Below are 26,767 nucleotides of genomic sequence, written 5' to 3'. Positions count from 1 at the left end.
ATTGCATCACTTCCCGCCATCATCTGGCCCTACCTGTCCCGGGAGAGCATCTTCCCCGAGAGGAAGATACTCTCCCCCGTCATCGTGCGGATCCTACCCGGTTGCGACGCAGAGGGGCACAACCTCCACGCCGCGCTCTCCCAAAAAGTTTGGGGGGCGGGGTCACGGCTCGAGTTTTCCCGTTCGAACCGCCACCCCCCGCCCCCGGAACGAGGCCCCCTCTCTCTCTAAGAGGGAAAAGAGATTCGGCCAGCGTACCGGGAGCCCTACTTCTGGGAATTCCCCCCAGAAGGGGGGGAAAACCCATCCGCAGGCAGTGGTGCCCTCTCACCGGCGCTCTAAGGCACCGGTGAGAGGGCCCCCGTCTGCCGCGTCCCTACCCGGGGAGGACCACGTGCAATGGGGCTCCTAGTGAGCCCCGGTGTGGTCCCTCCTGCCCCCGGGCCGCGGTTCCCTCCCTATCGGGATTCGACAATCGACCCGGGGGCAGCGCCGAGACCCTCCCCTGGGGGAGGAACTCGGCATGGGCGGGGGCAGACGCCGCCCGACTCCCGACCACAGGGCTTATGCCGTGCGGCCGCCAGCCGGGCGGCACCCGCCCCCGCCCTCCTCCTTGGACTGCTCCACGCTAACGTGCCTCCTCCTTCACAACCGGGCGAGGGGGGCACCGCGCCCCTCACTCAACCTCCCGTCTTCTACTCCGCCCCCTCCGGGGGGCGTCTTCTTCTCCTGCGACGGGGGGGTCCGCCTCCGCGTCCCCGCCTCGGCGGGCCGCCCCCGCCACCTCCCCATCTACCACGGGCACCTTCTCTCCCTCGCGCCCTCCCGGCCACTGACCCCCCGGGCCCGACCCGCCCCTGGCCCCCACCGCGGCGATTTCTTCGCCCAGGCAGCCAGAAGGGGTCGTCCCTCTCCTCCCGGGATTCAGGGGAGAGAGGGAGTCTCCCCCTTCTTCCCCGCCTCTCCCGCTCTCTTTCAGCCTCCTCCTTCTGCGTCATAACTTTGAAGCAGAAGGAGGAGACCGCCTCCCACGCTTCCTCGCTCCCGACCATCTTAGCAGCGATGGTCGGGAGCGCCAGATCCTCCCCGATAATTTGGACGAGGATACGGCGCTCCTCTGCCCACGCCGGACAGAATTCCAGCGTGTGCTGCGCCGTGTCCCTGTCCCCGTCACAATGATAGCACTGCGTGGTGCGCTCTTTCCCTATCTTACACAGATACTCGCCGAAACAACCATGTCCGGCGAATATCTGTGTAAGGTGGTACGACATCCATCCGTGAGGCTATCCACCCACTCTTTCATTATAGGCCTCACGGCCCCGACGACTCTCTCTCCCGAGTTGGATGGGGGGATGTTCTCCAGCCAATCCCCTCATTCCTCTAGCATTTGTCGTCGGGTTTGCGCTCCGACTATGCCTCGGGCCCTCTTAGTTATTTTGAACCCCATCCCACGGAGCTCTCTTATTCTTTCATACGCCCTCTTGTAGGCGTATGCCTGGAGCTCCATGGGAGGTAGTCCAGCGAGGATCGAGGCCGCTGCATGCGACACCGTCCTGTAACCGCGGACGACGCGGTTGGCCATTCTCCTCTGGATCCGGTGAAGTATATCCCGGATCCGTCTCCTGGCCACCGCCTCGCCCGCCCATACCGGTGACCCGTAAAGAGTCACAGAGTTGACAATTGCCGCATACAACCTGCGCACCCGGTCGTCCGGCCCGCCAAGATTGGGCAGCAGGCGGCTAAGTGCCGCCGCTACCTCACTGGCCCTTTCTTCCAGACGACCGAAGTACGCGTCGAAGTGCTATTTGCCGTCCAGCCAGAGCCCCAAGTATTTGATACTCGGCCCCAGCTGAACGGGGATGCCGTCCACGATGACATGAGCCTTTGGTGGCTTCCCACCTGGGAGCCATCATGGAAAAAGATGGCCTCCGTTTTATGGGGAGCCACCTTAAGGCCCAGTTCCCTAATTGCACGCACCACGCAGGCCACCGCGAGATTCGCCTTCCCTCTTGATTCCCCCCTGCCAGGACTATCGTGTCGTCCGCATAGCAGACGACTCGACAGCCGGGGGAGGGCAGAACGAAGCACTGTGTCATAGGTGATGTCCCACAACAGCGGGCTCAAAACTGACCCCTGTGGGACACCACACGACACTTGCCTTCCGCATTTGGTACCGGCTTTGTTCCGGTACTCCAGGCTCCGGTCCCGGAAGTAGGCATTAATGACCTCCACGAGATATTGTGGGACGCCATGGTCTATTAAGGCGCCCCTCACCTTTCCCCAGGGCAGGGTGTTGAAGACGTTTGTAATGTCTAGTGCAACGCCGACAACTACTCTGCCCTCTTCAGCCTCGGATTCCGCGAACTGACGAACGCGTAGGATCGCGTCCGTCGTTGATCTGTGTTCGCGGAATCCGAACTGGTCCTCGTGGAGGTCAGGCCCCACTTCCCTCATCTGCCTGACGACTCGGTCGGCTATGATCCTTTCGAAAATTTTGCCGACCTCGTCGAGCAGGCAAATGGGCCTGTATGCGGAAGGCGCTCCGTCCGTTCTGGGATAAGGACCAGATTGGCCTTACCCCAGACTGGGGGGAACTCACCCGACTTGAGACAGTCGGTTAGCAGCCGTCGTATTGGTCCAGACAAGTGCTTCAAGACGTATAGCCAGACCCTTCCGGGGATGCCTTCAGGCCCCGGGGCTTTGTTTCCCCGGGTCCTAAGCCTTTTGGCAACCCCGGCCAACTCAGCATTGGACACCTCGTACTCCTCTTCCCACGCGACGGGCTCCCTAACGTATAGCTCGGGAACCCTGTCGCATTGTGGGAAGAGGGTCTCTAAGATGTTTTCCAGCACTTCGGCGTCCAATGCCTCCGTCACGGGGGGCGTCCATCTCCGCAGCTTTCTCATGACTGCCTTATATGGACGCCCCCAAGGGCCGGCATTGAGGCATGGAGTTGCTCGTCCCAGGACCTCGCCTTCGACGCTCTGATGGCGGCGCTCAGAGCGTTACGGGCTTCTCTGTAACGCTCCAGCGCCCCTACCATGCCCTCGTCATCGTTGCCCAGGCCTCTTCCTCTCAACCTCCTATAGCGGCGTTTGGTCTGGACGGAGGCGCGTCTTAAATCCGCGATCTCCTCCGTCCACCAATACGCCGCTCTTTGAGGCCTCGGTTTGGCTCGGGCCATGGAGACGTTGCACGCGTTCTCCATGGCCTCCCCGAGCCATGCCACCTGGTCTTTTATTTCTTATGGTGCTATTGCACCAGACCAGGTGGCCGAGAGCATGGCTGCCACCAGCTTGTCCGGATCCAATTAAGCAAGGGCCCACCGTTTGGGTAGGTCCCCCCCTTGGGCGCGGTTCAGCACCCCCCAGCGGGTGATGTCGACTCTCATCCGAATATATAAATGGTCAGAGAGGGTCTCTTCGTTCATCACCCGCCAGTCCCTAATCCTGTCCGCCGCAGCGGGAGATGCCCATGTCAAGTCAATGATGGACTCCCCCTGCGGCCGGACGAGGGTGCTTCTCGACCCCTGATTTACTATGCAGAGGCAGAGAACCGCTGCCCATTCTTCTAAGACCCCGCCTTTTCGGTCCGTACGCCGGGAACCCCAATGCCTAGACTTGGCATTAAAGTCCCCGGCAACCACAATTGGTTCGGGGAGTCTCCTCTGGACGACGAGAGATATCTCGTCGAGGATATCCCCGAACGTGGCGAGGTCTATACTGGGGGGATATAACACCCAATCACCCACAGTGGGCCCCACTCGACGGCTACGAATCCTCGTCCCCTTCCGATTTTAGTGCACGGAGGGGAACCGATCTCCTGTCTCCAGGTGATCGCGACCGAGCCCGCATCGCAACTTGCCAAGCACGGGTTGTCCGGTGGTACGCGATACAAGCCAAGGTACCTGTAAATAAAAAGAGAGACATGTATATAGTTAGTTATAAGTTTATTTAAAATAATAGTTATAGAGTTTAAAAGAAAAAAAGAATTATAATTAAAATTATAATTAAAGTTTAAAAGAAAAAAAGAATTATAATTAAAATTATAATTGAAAAAGGAATAAAAAGTTAAATAAAGTTAAAATGTAAAATAATATAAATATTTAGAGTTAGATCAAAATAGACTTAAGTTTTGAATGTTGAGTTTTGAATGTTGAGTTTTGAATAAAAGAATAAGTTGTTATTATTTTGGTTAACAAACTTTAGGTTTGATAAGATTCTAATTATAGAATGCGCAAGAGTAAAAGTTAATTGAAACAATAAGAGCGCAAAAGTAATAATTGATTTTGATTTAGAATCAAAAGGAGAAATGAATCCTATAATTATTTTGAGTTGAAACATTAATTATGATATATGCACGACAGAGCGTACGAACAGAGGTTTATAATATAATTAATAATAATCTTTTAATAATTAGAATAAGTTTATAATATTGCAAGAAAATGGAATATATGAAAACAAAATAAAAAGAAAAGAATTAGAGAACGATCCGTATGATCAGTGCGAGGTCAATAAACGAAAGTTGACGAATTGTTATAAAACTCTAAAGACGTAACCCTATAAATATTTGAAACACATTCCAATCATTAATTCAGTCAGGAAATTATTTTGAATTAACGTAATGCAAAATCAACAATAAACAAGTGTCGAAAAATGAAGACACTGATTGAAAGTTATTTTATAATTTAAAACAAGCAGACAGATGCTATTCATTTTTAGTTTCATTAGAATTATTAATTGACGTTATTTTTAGTTGTGAAAATCAATCACGGTATGAAGTCAATTAACAATATTAATTTATCAACATTATGTTTAAGAAATAAATGATTGAAGTGTGTAAATATATAAATATGGATGTACAGATAGTTTTAAGTATTGTAATATACGCGAAGCGTCCGCTAAGTACGCGAGAAGGGAAATGATGCGATTGGCTAGCGCGAGCGCGGTGGGGATGACTAGGTGACTACTCGGCGGCGAGCGCGGACCATAACGAGAGGCCCGACGCGCTATTGGCGCGCTGAACTACAGCCAGCGCGGAGGACACGGATTGGCCGGCGACCCAGCAGTGGGGAGACGTACTATAAGAAGCGGCGATCCGAGGACTCGAGAGCTTTAGACTCTTCAACTCCCGACGCGTAAGGATCGCTCGGCGATGGGGGCTTCCGCTCACACCCTCGTACCGCGTACAAAGAACACGTTCAGACTCGTTGACGCGAACGCGACAAAACCTGTAACGAAACGTGACGCAATATAAGTGCGAGAATTGTAACCGCGTTAATACCTGCCACAGTAAAACAGCGCGAGTTGATTTAATTGAGATTCCCTGTAATAACACATTATTTCATTAAAATAAATATATATTCATATATATATAACGTGTCAGTGACAATAAAAATCAAGTGTTCACTTACCTGTGATACTTACCCAATCCTAATCGGTTGAGTTGACCATCCTTGTGAATGGTTGTCCTGTCGATGATTCTGGATCCTACGGGCGGTGCATCGATGTCCAACGGCGACCTGAAACAGAAAAAGAAGGAAGTCTAAATCGAGGAAATAGGGAAATTGGCCCGAAGAAGGATCTTTGGCCAAAGTTGTCCATCGTTACTTACCAAACAACCAAACCTTGGTATTACCATTGGTTAAAATACCTGGCGACCGATGAAACTTGGCGAAAGCGTTGCAACCTGGGGACTGGTGAGTGATACGTATTACGCGTTACTCTCTAAAGACCGGTCACAGTAAAATGGTGACATTAGTATGTCTTTGTCGCGGCCTTCTGCATTTGCGAGTCTTGAGTCAGACGAAATTTATGTAGTCGTGAAACATTAATCGTGAGTAGCAGTAAACTTTTTGGCGACCGTGACTACGGACTTAAAAATCTTCGGAAAAGATTCACTGTCACAATCCCACAGCAGTAAATCCCGTGGCGACCGTGACAGCCAGCTTTTAAGAGAAGCTGGACAAAAAAGATTACCAACATTGGTAACCGTATCTCAAAATCTTCGGAAAAGAATAGCCATAGCAATAAATCTTTTGGCAAACGTGATTTTCGGACTTAGAAATCTTTAGAAAAGATCTAAATATTATAGCAACCGAGATCTACGTAATAAAAAATCTTCGGAAAGATTAAAAATAAAGTAAACTCTTAACAGCCGTAAAAAGTGTTAAATAGAGTCACGCGGTAGATCATAACATCAAAATCTGATGGAAAAACCGTAAAATTCGAAACAGACAATACAAAAATGTTCTCGAATAATTAACCTAGTAACAACCGTGAAAAGTTATATGAAATACAGCATGATTAATATCGTAACAGCTTTCAAAGCGGCTTTAATGACCGTAATATTCGGAATTAGTAATATAATTTTCGAATAAATAAGACCGTAAATTCGCGAAAAATAAAAACGATTGACCGTTAACAACGTAACAGTAAGTCTTTGTGAAAGCGAAGTACGCGACATAGGTAACCGACAAAGTAGCGGCGCAGCGAAAGTAATCGGATAAACATTACCAAAGCGCGGAAGCGAGATCAAAGCGAACACGTCAAATCAAAATCGCAATATACAAATTTACATTCGATTTGAAATTTCGAATAGTAAAATAAAAGGTCTATAATAATACGAGGAAGCAAAGCATAAAACTAGTACATCTACGCGATAAGAGACGCGAAAAAAGCTAATAAAAATTCTCAAATACAATCAAGTACTGCGAAAAGAGTTAAAAAAGCGTTTCAAGTATCCTAAGTGCAATAGAAACGAAATATAAGTAGTTTAAACAAATATTGTCGAAAAAAGGTGAAAGGGAATAGCATAAAATAAATCTCAAAAAGCAGGAACACTGTTCGAAAAGGAATAGTAAAAAGCGAATAAATCTCGTAAGGTAGGATAGAACGTGAAACGCGAATAAACCTCAGTTTTTCAAAACCGCTTAGCAAAATGAGCGAGGACGAGCAAAGACCGACAAATTTCGGAAAACTAGAACACACACCTAATCTACCGTTAAGATCCGGAAAAATACGCGATATGGCGGATAAAGCGAATAAACGAACGGACGAAGCGATCGGAATGCAAAGCGAACACGGCGAAAACATCCATAGACTCGATCAAATCGAAAATAAAATGAATGAAATAATGAAAGCGTTAAGCGAAATAACATACGCGAGATCGAAAAATCCATCACCCGAAACTGTGATGAGCGACGAGTCATATAATTCGTATCCAACAAGACGTAACGTAATTAGAAATCAGAGTCTTAGACTACCACGCGGTGGCTGGATTAAAAATCCCTTTGATGATCTAAAGTTTACGGGAAAAACGGATGATCTCAATCCTATGAGATTTTTGAAAAAATTCGATAATGTGGCAAGATTCGAAGACGTCGACGAAATAGATCAACTTCATTTCCTTGGGAGATGTATGCGCGATCAGGCGTCAATTTGGTTCGAGATCCACGAATTCGATAATATAAATGACGCGAAAACAGAGTTCGTTAAATATTATTGGGGCGAAAATCAGCAGGCTAAATTCAGAGAAAGGCTATACACCGGTAGGTACAAGCCAAGTAAAAATCTCCGTATGGCCGATTACGCATTAGACCTAGCGCGGAAAGCAAAAACGCTAGAACCGCCAATGGGGGACGCGGAAATAATTCGTTGCCTAAAACGACACTTTGAAAAAGAAGTCGCGAGAGAAATCAAATTAGCATCGGTAAAAAATATCGCAGATTTCACGTTCCTATTAGAGGAAATACACGATGAACGCGAGAAAGAAACCGAGATGAAAACGCGTGAAAAACAAAACGCGAAGTCAAATGTGACTAATAAAAAAGTGCAAAAAACGGAATACGCGAAATCTAACAACTGGAAAGCGAACAGATTCCAAAAATACGATGATAGCAAACCGAAAGCGTTACCATGGCACGATAATTTAGACGAAAGTCGTAAAAGCGCGAGAAAGGATAAACCCGAGTTAGTACTTCCAGATAGCGAAAGCGAAATCGAAAACCGGAATAAAAATTCGACAAAAGCCAAGGCAAACGCGAAATACAACACGAATAAAAATGCAGGTGAATCGAAAGGACCCGGTAGGAAGGGAGTCAACGCGATAGGGGTAAAAAATTCAATAGTAAAATCACCCGAAGGGGGAGAAAGCGCGAAAGGAAATAATGATAGCGATTCGGAAATCGAAGAGAAGCAAATCACGATAATGCGAACGCGAGAAATCATTCAAGACCTCGAAGACGAAGAGAAAAGCGAAAGAAAAAAACCGACATACGAACCGATCATTAAAGTCACGGTGAACGAGATAAAAATCGATACGTTGATAGATACGGGGGCAGAAGTTTCGGTTATGACGCGCAAAACTCTAGATCGTTTGAAAGAGTCTAAAACAAATATAGATAAATCCCGATACGAAAATGTAAACTCAGAGGAGCGTTCGGGGAACAAGAATCTACAATAGCGAGTAAAATACAAATACCCGTGAATATAAATATTTTAAAAATATTTTAACTAGCGAATTCTTTGTGGTTGAAAAACTAGCTTACCCGATGGTAATAGGCAGAGATATGCTAAGAAAACGGCCTTTTTTTTTGGTCACGATGAGGAATCACAGTCTTTACTGACACCCTCCACTTCGGTGGAAGCTTCGGGTAGTGCGACGACTCAGGCAGGACTGCATCCAGTCCTAACCCACTACGCGCTAAACCTCACCGGTGGCATCCTGACGCTTAGCGAGGGCTTCCCGGGAACGGCTTGTGCATAACTTCCGGGAAGCCCTCTTGTGCCTGTGCTCAAAAGGGCACACATATCTAAAGAGAACCAAATTAGATTATACAAAATTAAGTCTATAAATTATTCATTGATGGCCCCAATGCAAAGGGCCAATAAAAACACTCTATTATATACGAAGAGGGCGAGACAGCGCCACGGTGCAATGCCGCTCGCCCCCGCCCGCCATGACCGAGGACGTGCTATGGCATATTCAAACAACCCCGTTTGAATTACCTGTCCAACGATCATGGCGGGTTATCACTCTATAATAAACACTCAGAATGGAATGGAGATGAAATGAAAGTGAAATGAAATGTGTGATTAGATGACAAATGCATGAGATGTAAAGTGGACAACACAGAGAGGTTAGGCTAAGTTATTCCCTCCCTTCTCCTTTCCTCCTCCTCTTTCGAAATTAACACCGCATTAACATAAGTAATAGCTTTTTGCCAATTAGATACATTCTCTAAAATAAACCCTGTTAATTTCTCTAACGTGAGCAATTCTTCCCTATCTATGTTAATATAGTTCATAAGCAATTGCCTTTGATCGCTCCAGGCTGCACAAAAGGTCAGTGTGTGTTCGGATGTATCGTCGTTGCACGGACAATGATAACAATTCGCACTAACTCTTCTATTCAATCTATCCAGGAAATGGCCAAAATTACCATGTCCCGTATAGATCTGCGATAATCGGAAATTCATTTCCCCGTGTTTTCTATCGAGCCATTCATTAAAGTACGGGCGGATCGCAACAATTGTCTTTTTCCCCCAAACACCAGTTCTATTTAGGTACAATTGCCACTGTCTACGAAGAAGAATTAGTTCTTCCGACTTAATTTCTTCTACCGCGTCTTGCGTCAAATTATTATCCCTTTTAAGATCGGATACTCGTTCATAAATTCTGCGTCTAAAAGCAGCTTCTAAGAACCAAGGTGCCATCCTGGCCAATAACGTCACCGCGTCGAACGAAACCGTTCTATAAGCCGAAACGACCCTAACAGCAACGGCACGCTGCAACCTACGCAAAGGACGGATAACCTTTTCCGGCGAGGATGCTAATGCTCTGCTCCAAATCGGAGCTCCATACATAACTACAGAGGATAACACCTTAGCATAAAGTTGTCGTTTCCTCTCCCCTGGACCCTTTAAGTTAGGCATCAATCTACTTAACGCTCTTGTAACCTTGGCTATTTTTCCTTCTATATAATTAAAATGATCGCGAAAGCTCCACGTACAATCTACGATGACTCCCAAATACTTCATGGAAGCTTTGACCTCTACTCTAGTATTTCCAACTAAAACACTAGGAAAAACGCGCGGTTTCCGTTTGCAGAATAGTACTGCGTCCGTCTTTTCCTCAGATATTCTGAGACCCAACTTTGTAATGTGTCGGTATACCCTGGCAATCTGGACATTAATACCCGTTATCGCATCAAACAACCTATCAGCCGTAACGACCAACAGGGTGTCATCAGCGTAACATATAACGCGGCAATTATCCTCCGCATACAACCGAAGAACCGAGTCGAACGCAATGTTCCACAGGAGTGGTCCTAAGACCCGCCCTAACGGCCCGCTCCTCGACGCAACCACTCGCACTCGTATAGGTAATATACCTATTCGAAAGATAATTGTAAATGACCCTTCTTAAATAAGGAGGGAAATCCCACTCCCCCAATACCTCATTAATGACCCCCCAGGGAACCGAATTAAAAGCATTCGCAATATCTAGTCCCACCGCTATCGCGTAACCTCCATTATCGACCGTTTCCGCAGTGTACTCCCGAAGCCTCAGAAGAGCATCCACAGTCGATCTCGCCCGTCTAAACCCAAACTGGTTATCGGACAACGATCTCAAAGGATTATCATCCATCTAGCGGGTAATCCTGTCTGACAAAACACGCTCAAAAGCCTTTCCCAATTCATCCAGTAGACAAATGGGTCTAGCCTTGACTTGTCCCGAAGCATTTACAGGTCCTTTAGGTATAAGAACCAAGGATGCCCTCTTCCAAGGCTCCGGGAACACACCGCTCTTCAAACAGATCGTGAACAAATTGGCAAAATGCGAAATAATAATGTCCGGTACCTTCTTAAGAACCCCAAATTTAACTCCATCAGGCCCAGGGGCCGTATTCTTAGTTGGACGCTTTTTGATGTACTCTTGCACTTCTCTGGTACTAACCGCAAAATCATCTCTCCATTCTATTTCAGGAACGCGAACTATTTTCCCTTTAATGTTACAAGGAAACAAAGAATCTAACAATTTATCCAAAACATCTTTATCCAGGGTTTCCGATAGGGTGGGACTAGACCGCCTTATCTTGTTCAACACAAGCTTGTATGGAAGGCCCCATGGGTCCTCATCGATGGTTCTAATTAATTCATTCCAAGCACTATTTTTCGCTTTCTTAAAGCTAACCTCAATTCTTTTTTGGCCGCTTTATACGCTCTTCTTGCATTTTCAGTGACCAATGCATTATCTTTCTTTTTAGCTTTTGTCCAGATTCTTCTGGCTCTCGTAGAAGCCCCCCTTAAATCCGAGATCTCACCCGACCACCAGTAAACATTCTTTCTCTTATTTGTACATGAGATTTTCGGCATTGCAATGTTACAAGCGTCCTTAATTAAATCGTTAATTCTTTTAACATAGATTTCCGCATTTTCGTTAACTTCTTCGGGTACAATTGAGCTATTAAAATATTCCAATACCTGAACAAATAAATCTTCATTTAATTTCTTAATGTTCCAGCGCTTCTTGTTAATAATATTAATTGATGTAGTCAATCTTAATTTAATGAATATATACAAATGGTCAGAGTGTGTCTCGAAATCCTTAAGAACCGACCAACCATCGATAAGTCCCATAAGACCCGCAGAAACCCACGTCAAATCCACGACCGACGAACCCTGGGGCCTTTCACACGTGTACTCAGCCCCAACATTCGCCAGCCGCAGATCCACAGAAGCCGCAAACCACTCCAACAGCTCACCTCTTCTATCCGTAACCGGAGAGCCCCACAAAACAGATCTGGCGTTAAAATCGCCCCCAACAAATAACTTATGAGAACCTCTATTGATATAGGCTTCCATTTCCCCTAAATTTCCACTAAATTCATTAATCCCGATATTTGGAGAAGAATAACAAGAGATTATTTTAATATCTCCAAATTGCACAGCCACAAAACTGTTTCCGCGATACAAAAGCCTACAGATAATGCCAGTAGAGCCCTCCGGTCGCCACAAAACAGCCGATAAGCCATCCAAACTAATAAATACCCTATTCGATTCCCTGATTTCACGAGGGGGTTCTGATACGATACAAACACTAACGTTTGCCTCAATCATATATTGTCGCAAAATGTCCAGGGCATACCAACTCCTGTTTAGATTTATTTGAATAAAATTAAGTCTCATATTATTTATTAAAGTTGCCTCGAGCTCCTCCAAAAGCAGGACCTCTAACCCTCATTACGCCACTAGCAAAACCCTGATTAGTAAGACAGACTTGTGATCCCATTCTATGGTTATATTCAAGTTTTAGATCACGATAAACTACGCAACAGGGGACCGCAGAACACCTATTCGCAGAATGACCGTGTAATCCGCATCTAAAGCAGGCCCCTTGCCGATCAACTTCCGATTTACATGCAGGGCGCACATGTCCGAATCTCCAGCAACGGAAACATTGTATCGGACGCTTTTTTAATAACTCTACATGGACCCTAGTCCATCCTAAGGTAATAGTTCCGACCCCCGCAATTTTCGCCGCAATCGCTAACGGGCATCGTATCCACACCACTCCCATTCCGTCTCTCATTCTTCCAACCTCACTAACCTTTAGATCTAATACGGAGCATTCCCCAAGGCCAATGCACTGCGGATCTCCTCCTGTGACGTTGAAGGATCCAAACCGCGAAGCCTGATTTCACCAGCCTCTATAGGATTGTTGACTCTTGCATCTCCCTGAAGAGCCTCGGTCAATCTCTCATGCAGCTGACCAGCCAACTGGGGACCCCGTGGGCCCGGGATCTCAATAACCATAGAGCCGTTCATAGCCCATCTCACACGCGTATTTTCAACACCAATAGACTGGAGCGAAACACTCTCTCTTGCTTTCCGCAAGATTTCAGCGTAAGACGGACCACCATCATTAGCCGTTATAGTGACCACAGAAGGTCTCACAAACTTTTTATAAGGTAAGTTTAATCCACTATTTTTAACACTAATCACACTTTTATTTTCAGGTTTAGGTTTTATCTTATTTTTAGGTTTAGTTTTAGATTTAGGAATAGGTAACTCACTTTCACTTTCAGGAGCCTGCGAGCTTGAGATGGGAGAACTCTGAGAGCCCCGGCGCCCATAATTATCATTACCTAAGATTCTACCCTTTTTACCTATCTTTAACCACCTATTAGGTTCATCAACGCGACTTACATCCTTATAATTCCTAGGCGGAGCGACTTGTACATTTTCCAATATCTTAATATTTTTCCTATTTTCCTTAACATTAGGCTTAAAACTAGTATTATCTTTAGAGTCTTTTATAACATTAGCATCGTTCGAATGCCAAGACAAAATGTCCCGTCCACTAGGCCATTTCTTATTTCTACGCATATAAGGATCGTCTCCAGAATAACCAGGAGTGGAATCGATTTCCATACCATGCTCTTCTTGTTGTTGTACACTCGATTTCCCATCAGATCTCTTCTTTTCCTGGTACATACTGATAGGTTTCCGTTCCACTGAATTTGCAGCAACCATAGAGCGAGCAGGAAGAGGAGGAAAGGGTCCACAACCCTCCTTCAAAGCTCTGTTCTCCTTTTCCCTCTCAATAATGAGTTTCCTAAGTTCAATTAACTCGTTACTCTGTCTCTCCATCTTCCTTTCCAACTCCTTCTGTCTTTCCTGCAGCTCGAAGTTTTGATTCTTCAAGAACAAGACATCCCTCGAAGAATCAATCTTCTCAATTAAAGCACTAACTAAAGTCTTGGCCACCCTTCCGCAGTCCTTTAGTCTACCATTAACCTGGCCAGCAAGATTAGAACATAATCCACGTTGCCTTTCCATCTCTGCCAAATAGTCTATACAACGAGAGCCCAGATCAGCACCACTCATCTTTATCCAACCTGCAACGTCAACTCTCAGTTCCTTATCTATATCATCTTTCGACAATATCTCAGGAATCTTCGTCTTCTTCCTCGTGGGACCTCTATCCTTTGTCTTCGGTTTAGGCCCAGTTTTATTCTTATGCTTAGCCTTCTCCTTATGTTTCGAGCCAGAAACGTAATCTCCATCTTCCTCGCTGTCATCCAAAATCTCTATAGGATTCATATTCCTAGTCTTACTAAAGCTAGATTTACTTATCCGAGACGACACACTATTATCCAGACTCATACTTCGAGGAGAAATATCTTCCTCACAGTGGCTGGACTCCGCAAAGCTCTCTTCTATTTCAGAGGAGGCTAACATCTTTCCAGACCTTGAATAACGCCCTTCTCTCTTCTCTTCTCTCTTCTTGATAAGCTTGTCAAAAGCAGAACAAGTAACCTCCTTAGGTTTGACAAATCTTTGACTTCTCCTGCAGGATATCGTAGATTCCGGCGAAGAGGATACAACCATCTCCTCATCGCCAGCCATTTCCTTATCCAAATTAGCTCGATCAATTTCCTCATCTGATCCAACAATCCTACATTTCCTAGTTCTTCCTCTTTTTCACCAGACTGCTTCTCGACAGCCTCTTCGGGTGATTGAGCCTTCCTTTTGCTCACAACTCTTTCCTTAATTTGATCTTCAATTCCAGCAATTAATGATTCTGACATAAATTCAGAAGCATTTATATCTTCCTCAACTTCTTCGTTTTTATCTTTAGCAACAGTAGCAGCTATAACTTCCGGTACGGCATGCTGCCCCCGCATCGAAAGTACCCTTGCATGATGACGACGTGTCAACAGCGGGTACTGTTGAACGCCGGTCCCTGGTTTTCGAATCCAGGGGGATATTCTCATTTATCATTTGTTCTGCCATTGTCATTATAAAGTCGGTTTTTTCAAGAGGTGACCTTCCTCCTTTAGAGTGATCCAATAGATAGCCAGGTCGTCGTAATTTAAATCCATCCTGCTCAATGATCGCATCTATTTTCGATTCAATACAAATAATATCTTCTTTTGTGATATTAAGCTCGTTACTCACATCATTCAGAATCTCAAAAGATTCTTCTAATTTACTAAGTGCCGAAACACTCCTCAACTGGTCTTCCAAGGAAGTGTACAACCCACTTACTGATGGCAAATCTTGCTTTTGACCACCAGATAAAGATAAAGATTCGCTATCCAATGTACTGCCTACCAGGGATGGATTAACATAATTTACATGGTCCATCCTCATAACACTTATATCTAGATCATCGACACGCGACTCTAACTGCTTAACTTTACATAATAGATGCATTCTTGCGCTATTCATACGCACGCCATAATCATACATTATTTTAACGTAAGCCTTAACACGATTTACCCGATACGCAAGACTACCCGACATTTCATGTGTAAAACTCATATTTTCTATATGATTTAACGTGGTAATGCAATTTAACGCAAAACCATCCTAATCTAAACCAGACTTTAGGATCTGATCCATGATTTCGTCAATACTCTGGCTATCCTCCATAATTGAAAAGTAACAACAACTTAATAACCAAAGTAATTGACAAAACAACTCAAATAAAATCAAAAATTAGACAGGTGTCCACTCAAACAAAAATTAAACTAAAATACAAAATAATACCGTCTTATAGAAATGTCAATGGCGTCTTACACATCAAGTAATCCATCAAACCTAACAAAAGACAATTCCTTATCTAAATCTATTTATCAATCACAATATTAGCCTTTAATATAATACTACATTTAAAATTAATAATAGAAATAGATATCACAAATATCCCTAATATAAATCTTACAACTAAGATATAAATATATACCCGGAGACACAAAATAAGATATAATTAACAATCAATTTTCGATCAACTAAATTAAAGAATAACTAAAAAATACTTAAAATAATATCAAAAATAATGAAAACGAATCCTAATCATCAGCCGCATATGTTAAATAATATAATAAATAACTTAAATTGCGTTCCCAGACATTAACAGCAAGAATTACAAAAGTTACTAGAATTCACCAAAAATCACTAACTTTGGAGCCTAATAACTTTTAAACTAACAATCAAAACACAAAATAAACCTCGAATACATAATTAGAAGGTCTCTAAGGCTCAGATAACAAATCTAGGGGAAAATCCCCAGATCTAGGGGAAATTCCCCAGATTTGATATGTTAGAGAGAAGAAGCCGCCGAGCACTCTAGTGCATAAATAATTTATGCCCGATCAAAGTTAGTAAAGTTACGCCTCTCCAAAGTTCAAAAATATAACTGGACAAAATCAAAATCCACACCGAGTTTCCTATCTATACAAGGCTTACCACTGGGTCTTCTCTCTAATAATTTTATAGTTTACGGACCTTCAGAGTGACAGCTAACCTGTGCCTCAGAGACCGAAGATCAATATAATGTAAGTATCATTATTGACAAAGTAATCATTCATCAAGCGATAGTGCGCACAAAACTAATAAGTACAAGGTTAATAGAAATTCTATATGTACTCTAACCTCATTTGTATGTAATATCATCTAACATCAGATTTCTCTAATTAATTGTCACAGCAAGCATTAAATCATTATAGTACAGTTTAAACGACATGCAGAGACTTTATTTCTCAATGATTTTACCCAATAGTAGAATCATGTATCAAAAAATATATGTATATATATATCTTCAAGTCAGATTTAATAATATCTCTATTTCACAGATTCCCTTCATTCGCATGCAGCCACCACACTATAATGATCGATCTCAACGTATGGATGGCTTCCAAGAACCTACAGTATTCCAAGGAAGTCAAGGAAAAATGATATTTGTATCAGAGAGCCATTCCACAATCATCGCATCAAGACAACGCATAAGTAAAAAGCCCAGGGGCAGTGTATACTTGCTCACAGAGGTACGACCAACCTTCTATTACGCATCAATTAAGATATTATATTAACAAATTAAGTAATGACATACTCAACTTATACATAATAACCTAAAAATTATTACATGAACACAGGATACAGAAGATATATTTAACAGCCAACATCGAGCACGTTCATGCCATCTTAGCCTTCAATTCAGTAAGTATGAATAAATTTAGCCTATCGTACGAAAAATAACAATATAATCCTCAATTAATTAAAGGAAGCTTAGTATCCTAGCAATCCAATGCGATGTACCGAAGAGCAACAAAATCTACTCATATGTTCCCATGCGAGTCACCAGACAGCAACTTCTAATAATCCACAGAGACAGACTGCGGATTATAACGCACTTGGGTATATTATAAATATATATTTAAGAATTATATCCTCAATCAATATATCAAACAGCTCCGAATGATATTATGCCTGGTTCATAAATAAACTAAAACTATATGATCGCAGAATACAAGCAGCTATACTGTCAGCCTTTAGCAAGCAAATTCATGCTACTTTATACATAATTTGGTAAGCATAGGCTAATTTAACTTTCTAAATGAAAAATAACGACTAAATAATCTTATTTTAATTACAGGAAACCTATTATATGCAAACAACCTTGTACGATGTGTCAAAGCAGCAGCAAATTAAGTTATATAATCCTATGCGAGTCACTGTGCGACAACTTACATCAATCCGACAAATCAAAGTTATGGATTATTACACATTTAAGTATATCATGAGTATACATTTAAGATCATATCCTCAATCAATATATAACAGACAAATTCTGTGTAATATTACAACTTTAGTATACTTATATCTCTACAAGTCGCAGTACAGTAACTTCTATTAATCCAGTGAATCCAAAAGTTGATTTATAGCATACTTAAATATATAGATAAATTACAAATTCAAAAGGAGGCTATATGGAGCCACGCGTAGGGTGTAGGTACGCAAATATTAAAAACAAACTTGTTGGAATAACAAATTTATTGAATCTAAACGTTTCAGTCCTTTCTTTGGACCTTTTTCAGTAAATTTAATACAATAAATAATAATGGGGAATCTACATACTACCGCACGTAGCGCAAAAGCCGTGAGCCCCCCCTATCGATATCCCATTAGATAGACAAAGTGACATAATATGTCAGGTACTCAAAAGTGGACTCTAATGACGGGTATAGTGAGGAATTTCCGAAAGGGGGCTCACTCTTACTCACACACTCATCCATCGCACGTTCACACGACCGTACGCGGACGCGCCCGACGCACGAGTGAAGAAGATATTCGTTTTGATGCTATTTATAAGACGCCCTACCACGGCTCATAGCCTGTTATCGAAGTCAATGTCAAACAATGTGTGGAATTTATTTCTCTCCTTCTCTCTCTCTCCCTCTCCCTATCCCTCTCCATCTCCACTCTCTCTCTCCCTCTCTCTCCCCCCTCTCTCTCCCTTTCTCCCCTCCGTCTCTCTCCCTCTATCCCTGTTCCCCCTTCCTCTCGCTTCCCCCCTTCTCTATCTCCCTCTCTCAAACATACAATGTATGGAAATTAATGTTACAAATGATTTATGGCTCTCTAAAGGAATTCGATAACAACTAAACGAAGACCGTCTTTCAGGAAATTTGAGGCAACGTTATTATGCCAGTCTTTCTGCAGTGTGTCTTTATGCACGCGGATAAACGAGCGTAACTTATTCAAACCTGTGTAGGACATTTTTACATCTAGATCACGGACCACATGGCTAAACCGCTCGGACCATTTGGGTATGTATGGGACATTAAAATATGCAACGCGAGCCGAATTAGTATCAGGTGTTCTGTTAGCGTCACCTGAATTATTATTTTTATTTCTCGCAAACAAAGTCCTAAGCCTTTCGTGAAATGTTTCAAAAATCAGTTGTAATGGATACCCATTATCACGTAACACCCCAATGACCAATTCGAGGTTCTTTTGGTGATATCTTGGATGAGATAACCAGAAAGCCCTATCTATTAGGCCAAATATTGTGCCTCTCTTGTGGCAGAGAGGATGACAGGAGTAATAATTCAGATATCTTCCCGAAAATGTTGGTTTATGATACCAATCGAATTCAACGTGCCCCCGGTTTAGAATGAATGTAACATCCAAAAAATCGAGTCTATTACTCCCCTTTTCCAAAGTAAACTGTAATCTATTATGACACGCGTTAAACTGTCTTAGTATCTCCTGGCTCGTCCCGGGAGGGACGGCCAACGCGATATCATCAACATAGCGTACGTAGATCGGGAGTTCAAAAGGAAGGTCTCCTATCACCCTGCTCTCCAAATCGCGCATGGTTAAATCGGCTACTATGGGAGACAGCGGAGAACCCATGGGCGCTCCGAAGGTTTGTTGATAGATTATGCCATCAAAGGTGAAAAAAGTTGAGTGAAGAACAAGCCGGACTGCCCCCAAAAATTCCACGCGCGATATCGTACAGTTATTTTCTATGAAATTCCACCTCGCGGCTATGCCGTCGACTGCCAAATCCAATGGGACGTTAGTGAATAGAGAGACCACATCCAGTGAAATAAGTTCACAATTGTCACCAACGTAAGTTCCATCGAGTTTGTTGACCAGTCGAAAGCTATTCTCCACATGACTGTCCGCCGCCGGGACCGACTTGTATATGATTTTGTGGAGAAACGTCGCAAGACGGTGCAGCGACGTGTTCAGTGAGGAGACGATGATTCGCAGGGGGCAGCCCGACTTGTGAATCTTAGGGAGCCCATAGGCTCTCGGCAGTACTCCCTCCGAACAATTCAACGACCTGTATGTCGTATCGGATATATAATCTAAGTTCTTCCACCTTGTAAGCAATTCATGCAAACTGTTGATAATTCTTCTGGTGGGATCCTTCTTTACTCTAATGTAAGTATTTGTATCACCAAGGAGGACCTTCATCTTGTCCAAATAAGATGTCTTTTCTAAAGCGACTGTTATATTGCCCTTATCGGCTCGCGTAAAAATGATATTAGGATTATCGCGTATAAATGTTCTCGCTGCTAGGGACGCGCCCGAGAGCTCCTTATCAAACAAAGATTCTTCAGGGTTGCAACTGGCCATGTGGTCCGTGATCTAGATGTAAAAATGTCCTACACAGGTTTGAATAAGTTACGCTCGTTTATCCGCGTGCATAAAGACACACTGCAGAAAGACTGGCATAATAACGTTGTATACAAAATTTCATGTCAAAATTGTAATGCCTCTTATGTCGGTCAGACCAGCAGGCAGTTGAGAACACGCATTAGGGAGCACAGAAATCACATAAAAAGAAACACCGCGCAAAAATCCGTGATCACGGATCACAGGCTGAATAACCACGAATTTAATTGGGATAACGTTGAGATCTTGGATGAGGAACGTTTCTAAGGAAGAGACTTGTTTCAGAGATGCTGTTTATCAGGCGCCAGATAAATGGCCTAAACCGACAAGAAGACACAGAGTGTCTAAGTCAAGCATATATATCTGTTGTGACAAATATGCCTCAAATTTCTTGAAAGACGGTCTTCGTTTAGTTGTTATCGAATTCCTTTAGAGAGCCATAAATCATTTGTAACATTAATCTCCATACATCGTATGTTTGAGAGAGGGAGATTGAGAAAGGGGGAGGGAAGCGAGAGGAAGGGGGGACATAGATAGAGGGAGAGTGACGGAGGGGGTGGGAAAGAGGGGGGAGAGGGAGAGAGTGGGAGGGAGAGGGAGGGGGAGAGGGAGAGAGAGAGAGAAGGAGAAATAAATTCCACACATTGTTTGACATTGACTTCGATAACAGGCTATGAGCCGTGGTAGGGCGTCTTATAAATAGCATCAAAACGAATATCTTCTTCACTCGTGCGTCGGGCGCGTCCGCGTACGGTCGTGTAAACGTGCGATGGATGAGTGTGTGAGTAAGAGTGAGCCCCCTTTCGGAAATTCCTCACTATACCCGTCATTAGAGTCCACTTTTGAGTACCTGACATATTATGTCACTTTGTCTATCTAATGGGATATCGATAGGGGGGGCTCACGGCTTTTGCGCTACGTGCGGTAGTATGTAGATTCCCCATTATTATTTATTGTATTAAATTTACTGAAAAAGGTCCAAAGAAAGGACCGAAACGTTTAGATTCAATAAATTTGTTATTCCAACAAGTTTGTTTTTAATATTTGCGTACCTACACCCTACGCGTGGCTCTATATAGCCTCCTTTTGAATTTGTAATTTATCAATGCAGGGAGCCTACATTGTTACTTATTAAATATATTGAATTACACAATTAAGATTATATCCTTAAACAATATGAAAAATAATTCTAAATAACACTATATCTAATTCATGGATAGCAAACTTGAATTATATTGTCAAAAACACAAAAGTATGATTTATCAACCTTTAGCAAACACATACAGACTATTTTATGCATAAATTAAGTAAATATAATTAAAGTTTTAACTTTAAATAACAGTATAATCTTATTTGATTACAGGAGACTCACTGTATGCAAACAATCTACTATGATATGCCAAAATCAGCAAAATCCAGATATATACCTCTATGCGAGTCACTATGAAGAAACTTCTATTATACCAGCAAATCTCAGTCATGGATTATTACACATTTAAGAATATCTTAAGTATATATTTAATTTATATCCTCCGAAAAATGTACAAAAATCCAACCTCATATCAACGACCAAAATATCAAAAAATGAAGCAACTATTAGATTATTTATATTATTACGACTTATTACAACTTATATATGACAGTTCCTTATAGAAGACAGTAATAATAATAATGCCTAATTATACAATATATGGATAAATATCCAATAATACATTATTATATCAAATCGCAACACAAAATGTATAATTACAAAATAATTATAATGCAAATTAGGATATATATATGCTATTCTTATAATATAAATATAACAACACAATATATGTCATAGTATTATCCGCGTATCTATTTACGAATTATAATCAATTCAGTTAATATATTATACTCAAATTAATCATAATAGTAAGTAATCAAGAAATAGTAAACTATCCAATCATCACATTATTAATTATGTAAATTAGATTCTATCAGTCAGTGTAAATATAACACACTTGTGTCAAGACAAATTATATAGTTTACAAACTGTGTAACTATTTAGTTTTTATTTATTATATACCCCCTTATGGTTCAAACCTAAGTTTAACACTTTGTAATTTATAAAACCCGGTTTTTAAAATTATTTTTCACTTTTAAACTATGAGACAGTCATAAATGATGCCTCAAATCGTAAGATAGCAAATTCATAATTATATATGAAAGTCATAATCAAATATCACAGATTAATATAGTATAACATCACATAATAATATAAAATGATAACGGCACGATTTACACAAAACACAGTATGCTAACTATCAGATATTACTCAAATATAGTTAAGAGTATATATTAGTCACCAAAATCTCTGCTCGCACTCGCATAAACCAATGCACAGATTAAATGAGTCAATAAACTTATATATATTTAACTAGTCACAAAATAATTAACTAATAATACTAATCAAATAAAGAAATGTCAAGTTCTCTAAAGGCTAAATAATCAAATTACAGCAAAATGCATATTATTATCTTAAGTCTTCGCATCAAACTTATAGCATATAAAATATGTAAAGTCTCTATTATTAAACCGTATCACTACCATGTGAATACACAGCGTTTAATATTTTAACTTTAATTACTGTATTAATTAATCAAGTAATTATTAATATCATATGTCATAATGCGAGACAGAAAGCTCACAATTTAGAGCATTATAAGATCGTATTTCCTGAGCGTACATTATAAGACAAACAGTTTATATACATAGAACTCACTTTGTTAATCAATTATGCATACATTGTACATAATTAATTATTGATCCTCTCAAATATTCCAAACTGCACAGCTCAGCAAAAAACCACAGAATCCACACATTAAAGTGCGCCTTTCTAGGTCCACAGCAAGATCTCCTTGTGCATGTCCCAGGAACTCCATGTACACTCACTGAGGAACTTAAACTTATTTCTAAAGACTATTATAATATAAAAAGTATAATTATTATAGTATTCTTCTTTCACAAAAAGTCACAAGTCACACATATGACATATGTCTTACAGGATATTATTATCTCTCAATGCTTACTCGCATACATACCATTCATAACATAAACACAGTCTTATATGTTCAATAAATCTAAATAGATTAATTATTCACTATTAAATAATAGCAACCCTCTAATTAATGCTATTTAGCGTATATATATAAAAAAAAAAAAAAAAAGAATATTATTTAACGTTTAATATCCCAAGTTGAAAATGACTCTCTCGTCGTACACCACTTTGCCGTAGTGAGAGAGCTCACCCGATACTTGTATCGGGTGCTAAGAGTGTACAGTTCCATCTTTGATGGAACAAGGGGATGCCAGCGGGTCCCATAGGGTCTTCTTCTTCGGAAGTTGGCCCACTGCTGGTAGAGGAAGGAAAACCTCGATAAAAATCCCGGAGAGGAGGCTCCGTTAGTCTGGTGAGACAATCTCCTAAGGGAAGGAAAACCCCGACAGAAAACCAAGTGATGAACTTATACAACATGGACTGCACACTGAAAAGAAAGACTTTCCTGGGGTCGGATACCAGGAACCGGCGGGGGGGAGGATATTGTCCCGGTTTCCCCCTCGTCGTCATCGGACGACGGGCCATCTGGTGCCTTGACGGCGAGGGCACCAGAGGAAACGGTTATCGCGCGGGCTAGTGGGGAAGTGTGCCGTGACACAGTGGACAGCTTGATGCACTTGTGGAGGAACACTCATCTGCCACTGTGGAGGATCCGCAGGCGGCTTGTGGAGTTCACTGGGGCCTGTTCGGAGGAGGATTGAAGTCATAAAGATTTCGACCTCCTCATAGACCTCAGGGACGAGCTTCTGCAGTCGGACATCAAAGACTACCAGGATCCTTTCGAGTCTGAGAAAGATTCTCAGTCCTCGATGGGATCTCTTTCGAGTGCGAGTGCGAGTGAACGGGGGAGAGACTCTCCTGAGCCCCCCCGGTCGTGTGTGAGTTCGCGAAAACCGAGCAGGGACGCCGGCGAGCATGCTCGGTTGTTGGAGGTGGAGGTGGTTCGCGACACCTCGGATGAGGCGGGGGAGGAGGACCCCTCCTTCATTTCAATTGGGTCAACTTCGCCACTGGGGGAGGATGAGGCGTTGTTGCCTCGGACCGAGGTACGGACTCCTGCGAGAGGACGGGTCTCTCCGAGGGCAGGTCCATCCGGAGGGAAGAGGACCCCTAAAGTCCTCAACTTACGTTGAAAAGCGCGGTCGACCGGCTACGACCGGTGAGTACGTTGGGCTCGCTAAGGCGAAAGAGCGCCTGAATGCTGCGCTGAGAGAGGAGATTCTTCTCAAGGATGCCGATAGGGTGCTGGATCCTCTTATCGGTCCAGACCTCACGAGGATGGGTCGGGAGCAGCTCCCCTCCAGAGAGGAGTTCCGGGAGGGACTTACAGGTGTCTCTGCGCTGGACCTTAAGGTTCTGGCGGAGAGATACCTGGGTCAGATTAGGAAGGTTGCCGAGGTCACCGGGTTGGAGGAGATTCTGGTGAGGGAGTTGGCGGTTTCCTCCTCTAGATTGGAGGAGATCATAGGGGTGTGCGAGGAGAGGATCTCTGCTTCAGCGGTCCCCGAGGTAGAGGGCTTAAGAGCGGAGAACGCCGGATTGAGGAGGCGGGTTGCCACCCTGGAGAAGGAGGTCTCGAGGGTGACTGGGGAGCTGGGGGCCCTCAGAGCCAGTCTTCCCAATCTTGGGGAAGAGGTTGAGCGCCTCCTTTATCGGGAGGCACCGAAAAAGGCGGCCAAGGCAGCGGAGCTAAAGAAGAGGAAGAGGGAAGACCTGGAGGAGCTGCAGGCTTCCAGGCGTTGCGTGGAATCGGAGGGGGCTCTCTCGCTTATTAAGGAAGCAGGGGGCACCTCGACGTTGCTGGAGGAGATGACGTCGCTCCTCGATCAGCGTTTGCTGGACATGAGGGGCGATGTCGTCTCGGCGGTCTTGGCGTCGTTGCGGCCGGGTCCGGTCGGGGAGTCTGGGGCCGGGGTTCCTCCTCTTGGAGGATCTCCCGAGCCCCCTTCATCGGCGGGTGGAGGAGGTGCGTCGGTCGCAGGTGCCGCCCCGGTTTCGGGGGGCTCCGCGCCCTCTGCCGCTGCGGAGGGTGTCGCGGATGCCTCTCGGACTGGGGCGTCCAAAAGAAGAAAGAGGAAGAAGACCCGGCGTGGGCGTCTGCCTGACGGAGCTTCCGGTGGAGGGGTTCCGGCGGTTGCGGACTCTGCGCGTGGGACTCGGGAGAGAGTCCACGTACCGTTCGCCTCCGTCGTGTCGTTGACGGTGGCGGGCGACGGGGAAGATCGCCCGTCCTACGCCTCGGTGTTGTCCAAGGCGAAGGCGGGCGTAAGTCTTAAGGACCTGGGGATCGGTGGACTGCGGATGCGGTGGGGAGTTGCCGGTGGCATGCTCCTCACGGTCCCGGGCGAGGGGTCGGAGGCGAGGGCGGACGCTTTGGCGGCCAGCCTCTCCGAGGTGTTCGCCGGCTCTCGGGCCGTTCGAGTGGCTCGCCCCACGAGGACCGAGGAGGTGCGCCTCAAGGGCGTCACCAACTTGGTCTCGAGGGACGAGATTTTGGCGGAGGTGGCCTCTGTTGGCGGATGCGGGGTCGGGGAGATTCGGGCCGGAGAGGTCCGGATTCCCCAGGGTGCCCGTTACGGGACCTTGTGGTTGAGGTGCCCGGCGACGGCGGCGCGTAGGCTCACGGCGGCGCGGGGACTCTGCGTGGGCTGGACGACTCTGACGGTTCATCCGCTGAGTCGCCGGCCCATTCAGTGTTTCCGCTGCCTGAGCTTCGGGCATGCGGCATCGCGGTCTGGTTCCTCCGTGGATCGCACCGCGTGCTGTTTCAGATGCGGCAAGGAGGGGCATCGAGCAGCCTCGTGCGCGGCCCCTCCGCAATGCGTCGCGTGCGCGGGGAGTGGGCGGCCGGCGAGGCACAGGTTAGGTTCGTCCGGCTGTGCTAAGCTGGTCGTCCCGCCCAAACGGGTCGATGGGGGACGCGAGGATGCTCCCAGGGGTCGGAGGCAGGCCCCGGGGCGCCCCGATGGGGGGTCATCCGGGTGTGTGCCTGTTGGTGTGTCGCAGGAGATGGAGGTGGACCCGGCTAGCGTCGGGCTACCTCCCTCCCCTGTTTTGCGTGGTTTGAGCGAATGAGTCGTCTTTGTTTTGGTCTAATGTTGTATATGGGGAACGCGGCCGGCATTCTCTCCCTCTTTGGAGGGAGAGTGGCTGGTTTTTCGGTTGAATCCTCTGTCTGTAGTCTTGTTGTTAAGTCTAATGTCTACATGTGGGCTGCGGCCTACCTGCTCCCCGGAAACGGGGATCGCGTGGTCCGGTTACGCCTCTTGTCCTAGTTACTTTACGTTTGTGGTAAAGTTTAGTGTGGTAAATGGGGGCTGCGGCCGGCATTTCTCTCCCTCGATGGGGGGAGAGTGGCCGGTTCGGTTACGCCCTCTGTCGTTTCGTCCATACGCGTTTTGTCGTATGTTTGGTGAGTGTGAGTGAGTCGCTGCGCGGCTCGCCGTCCGGTTCGGCAGGGAAAGGGAGTGAGGGCTCTCTTTCCCATTGCACGTCGTCCAGGGACGAGGGGAGGAGGATTGGTAGCCCGGTCCTCCTCTCTAGCTCGCAAGAGCACGGGTATTGGTTCAAGGGGGGGAATCCGCCCTTCGGGAAAGGCCCGGAAACGGGTCGAGCCATGGGGAGGCACCCGAGGTTATGCGAGAGCGGTTCCGGGTGTCTCCTCGTTCGGCTACGGGCTACGGACTGGTTTTAGGGCATCGGTA

The 26,767-nt window shown here is 44.7% G+C and overlaps 1 protein-coding gene across 4 annotated transcripts; it reads left to right on the top strand.

Moving 5' to 3' along the window:
• Nucleotides 1–16,301: 16,301 nt before the first annotated feature.
• Nucleotides 16,302–18,119, top strand: LOC145938801 (uncharacterized). 4 transcript variants are annotated; one of them, XM_083042562.1, is made up of 6 exons: nucleotides 16,302–16,347; nucleotides 16,645–16,836; nucleotides 16,945–17,008; nucleotides 17,073–17,206; nucleotides 17,315–17,377; nucleotides 17,445–18,119. In XM_083042562.1, exons 4-6 carry the CDS (start codon nucleotides 17,097–17,099, stop codon nucleotides 17,590–17,592), a joined length of 321 nt encoding a protein of 106 aa, XP_082898688.1. In that variant the 5' UTR covers nucleotides 16,302–16,347; nucleotides 16,645–16,836; nucleotides 16,945–17,008; nucleotides 17,073–17,096; the 3' UTR covers nucleotides 17,593–18,119. The 4 variants fall into 3 exon arrangements, with proteins under 4 accessions (XP_082898689.1, XP_082898688.1, XP_082898691.1 ...); XM_083042563.1 differs by having other exon boundaries at nucleotides 17,082–17,206; XM_083042564.1 differs by lacking the exons at nucleotides 16,302–16,347; nucleotides 16,645–16,836 and having other exon boundaries at nucleotides 16,854–17,008.
• The last annotated feature ends 8,648 nt before the right edge of the window (nucleotides 18,120–26,767 follow it).

This window comes from Prenolepis imparis, unplaced genomic scaffold (assembly GCF_030444845.1).
Source record: "Prenolepis imparis isolate NDT839.2.m4 unplaced genomic scaffold, iyPreImpa1.0 SCAF_7, whole genome shotgun sequence".
In the NCBI taxonomy this organism is placed as follows: domain Eukaryota; kingdom Metazoa; phylum Arthropoda; class Insecta; order Hymenoptera; family Formicidae; genus Prenolepis; species Prenolepis imparis.
This window is presented reverse-complemented; position numbering and strand designations above follow the sequence as displayed.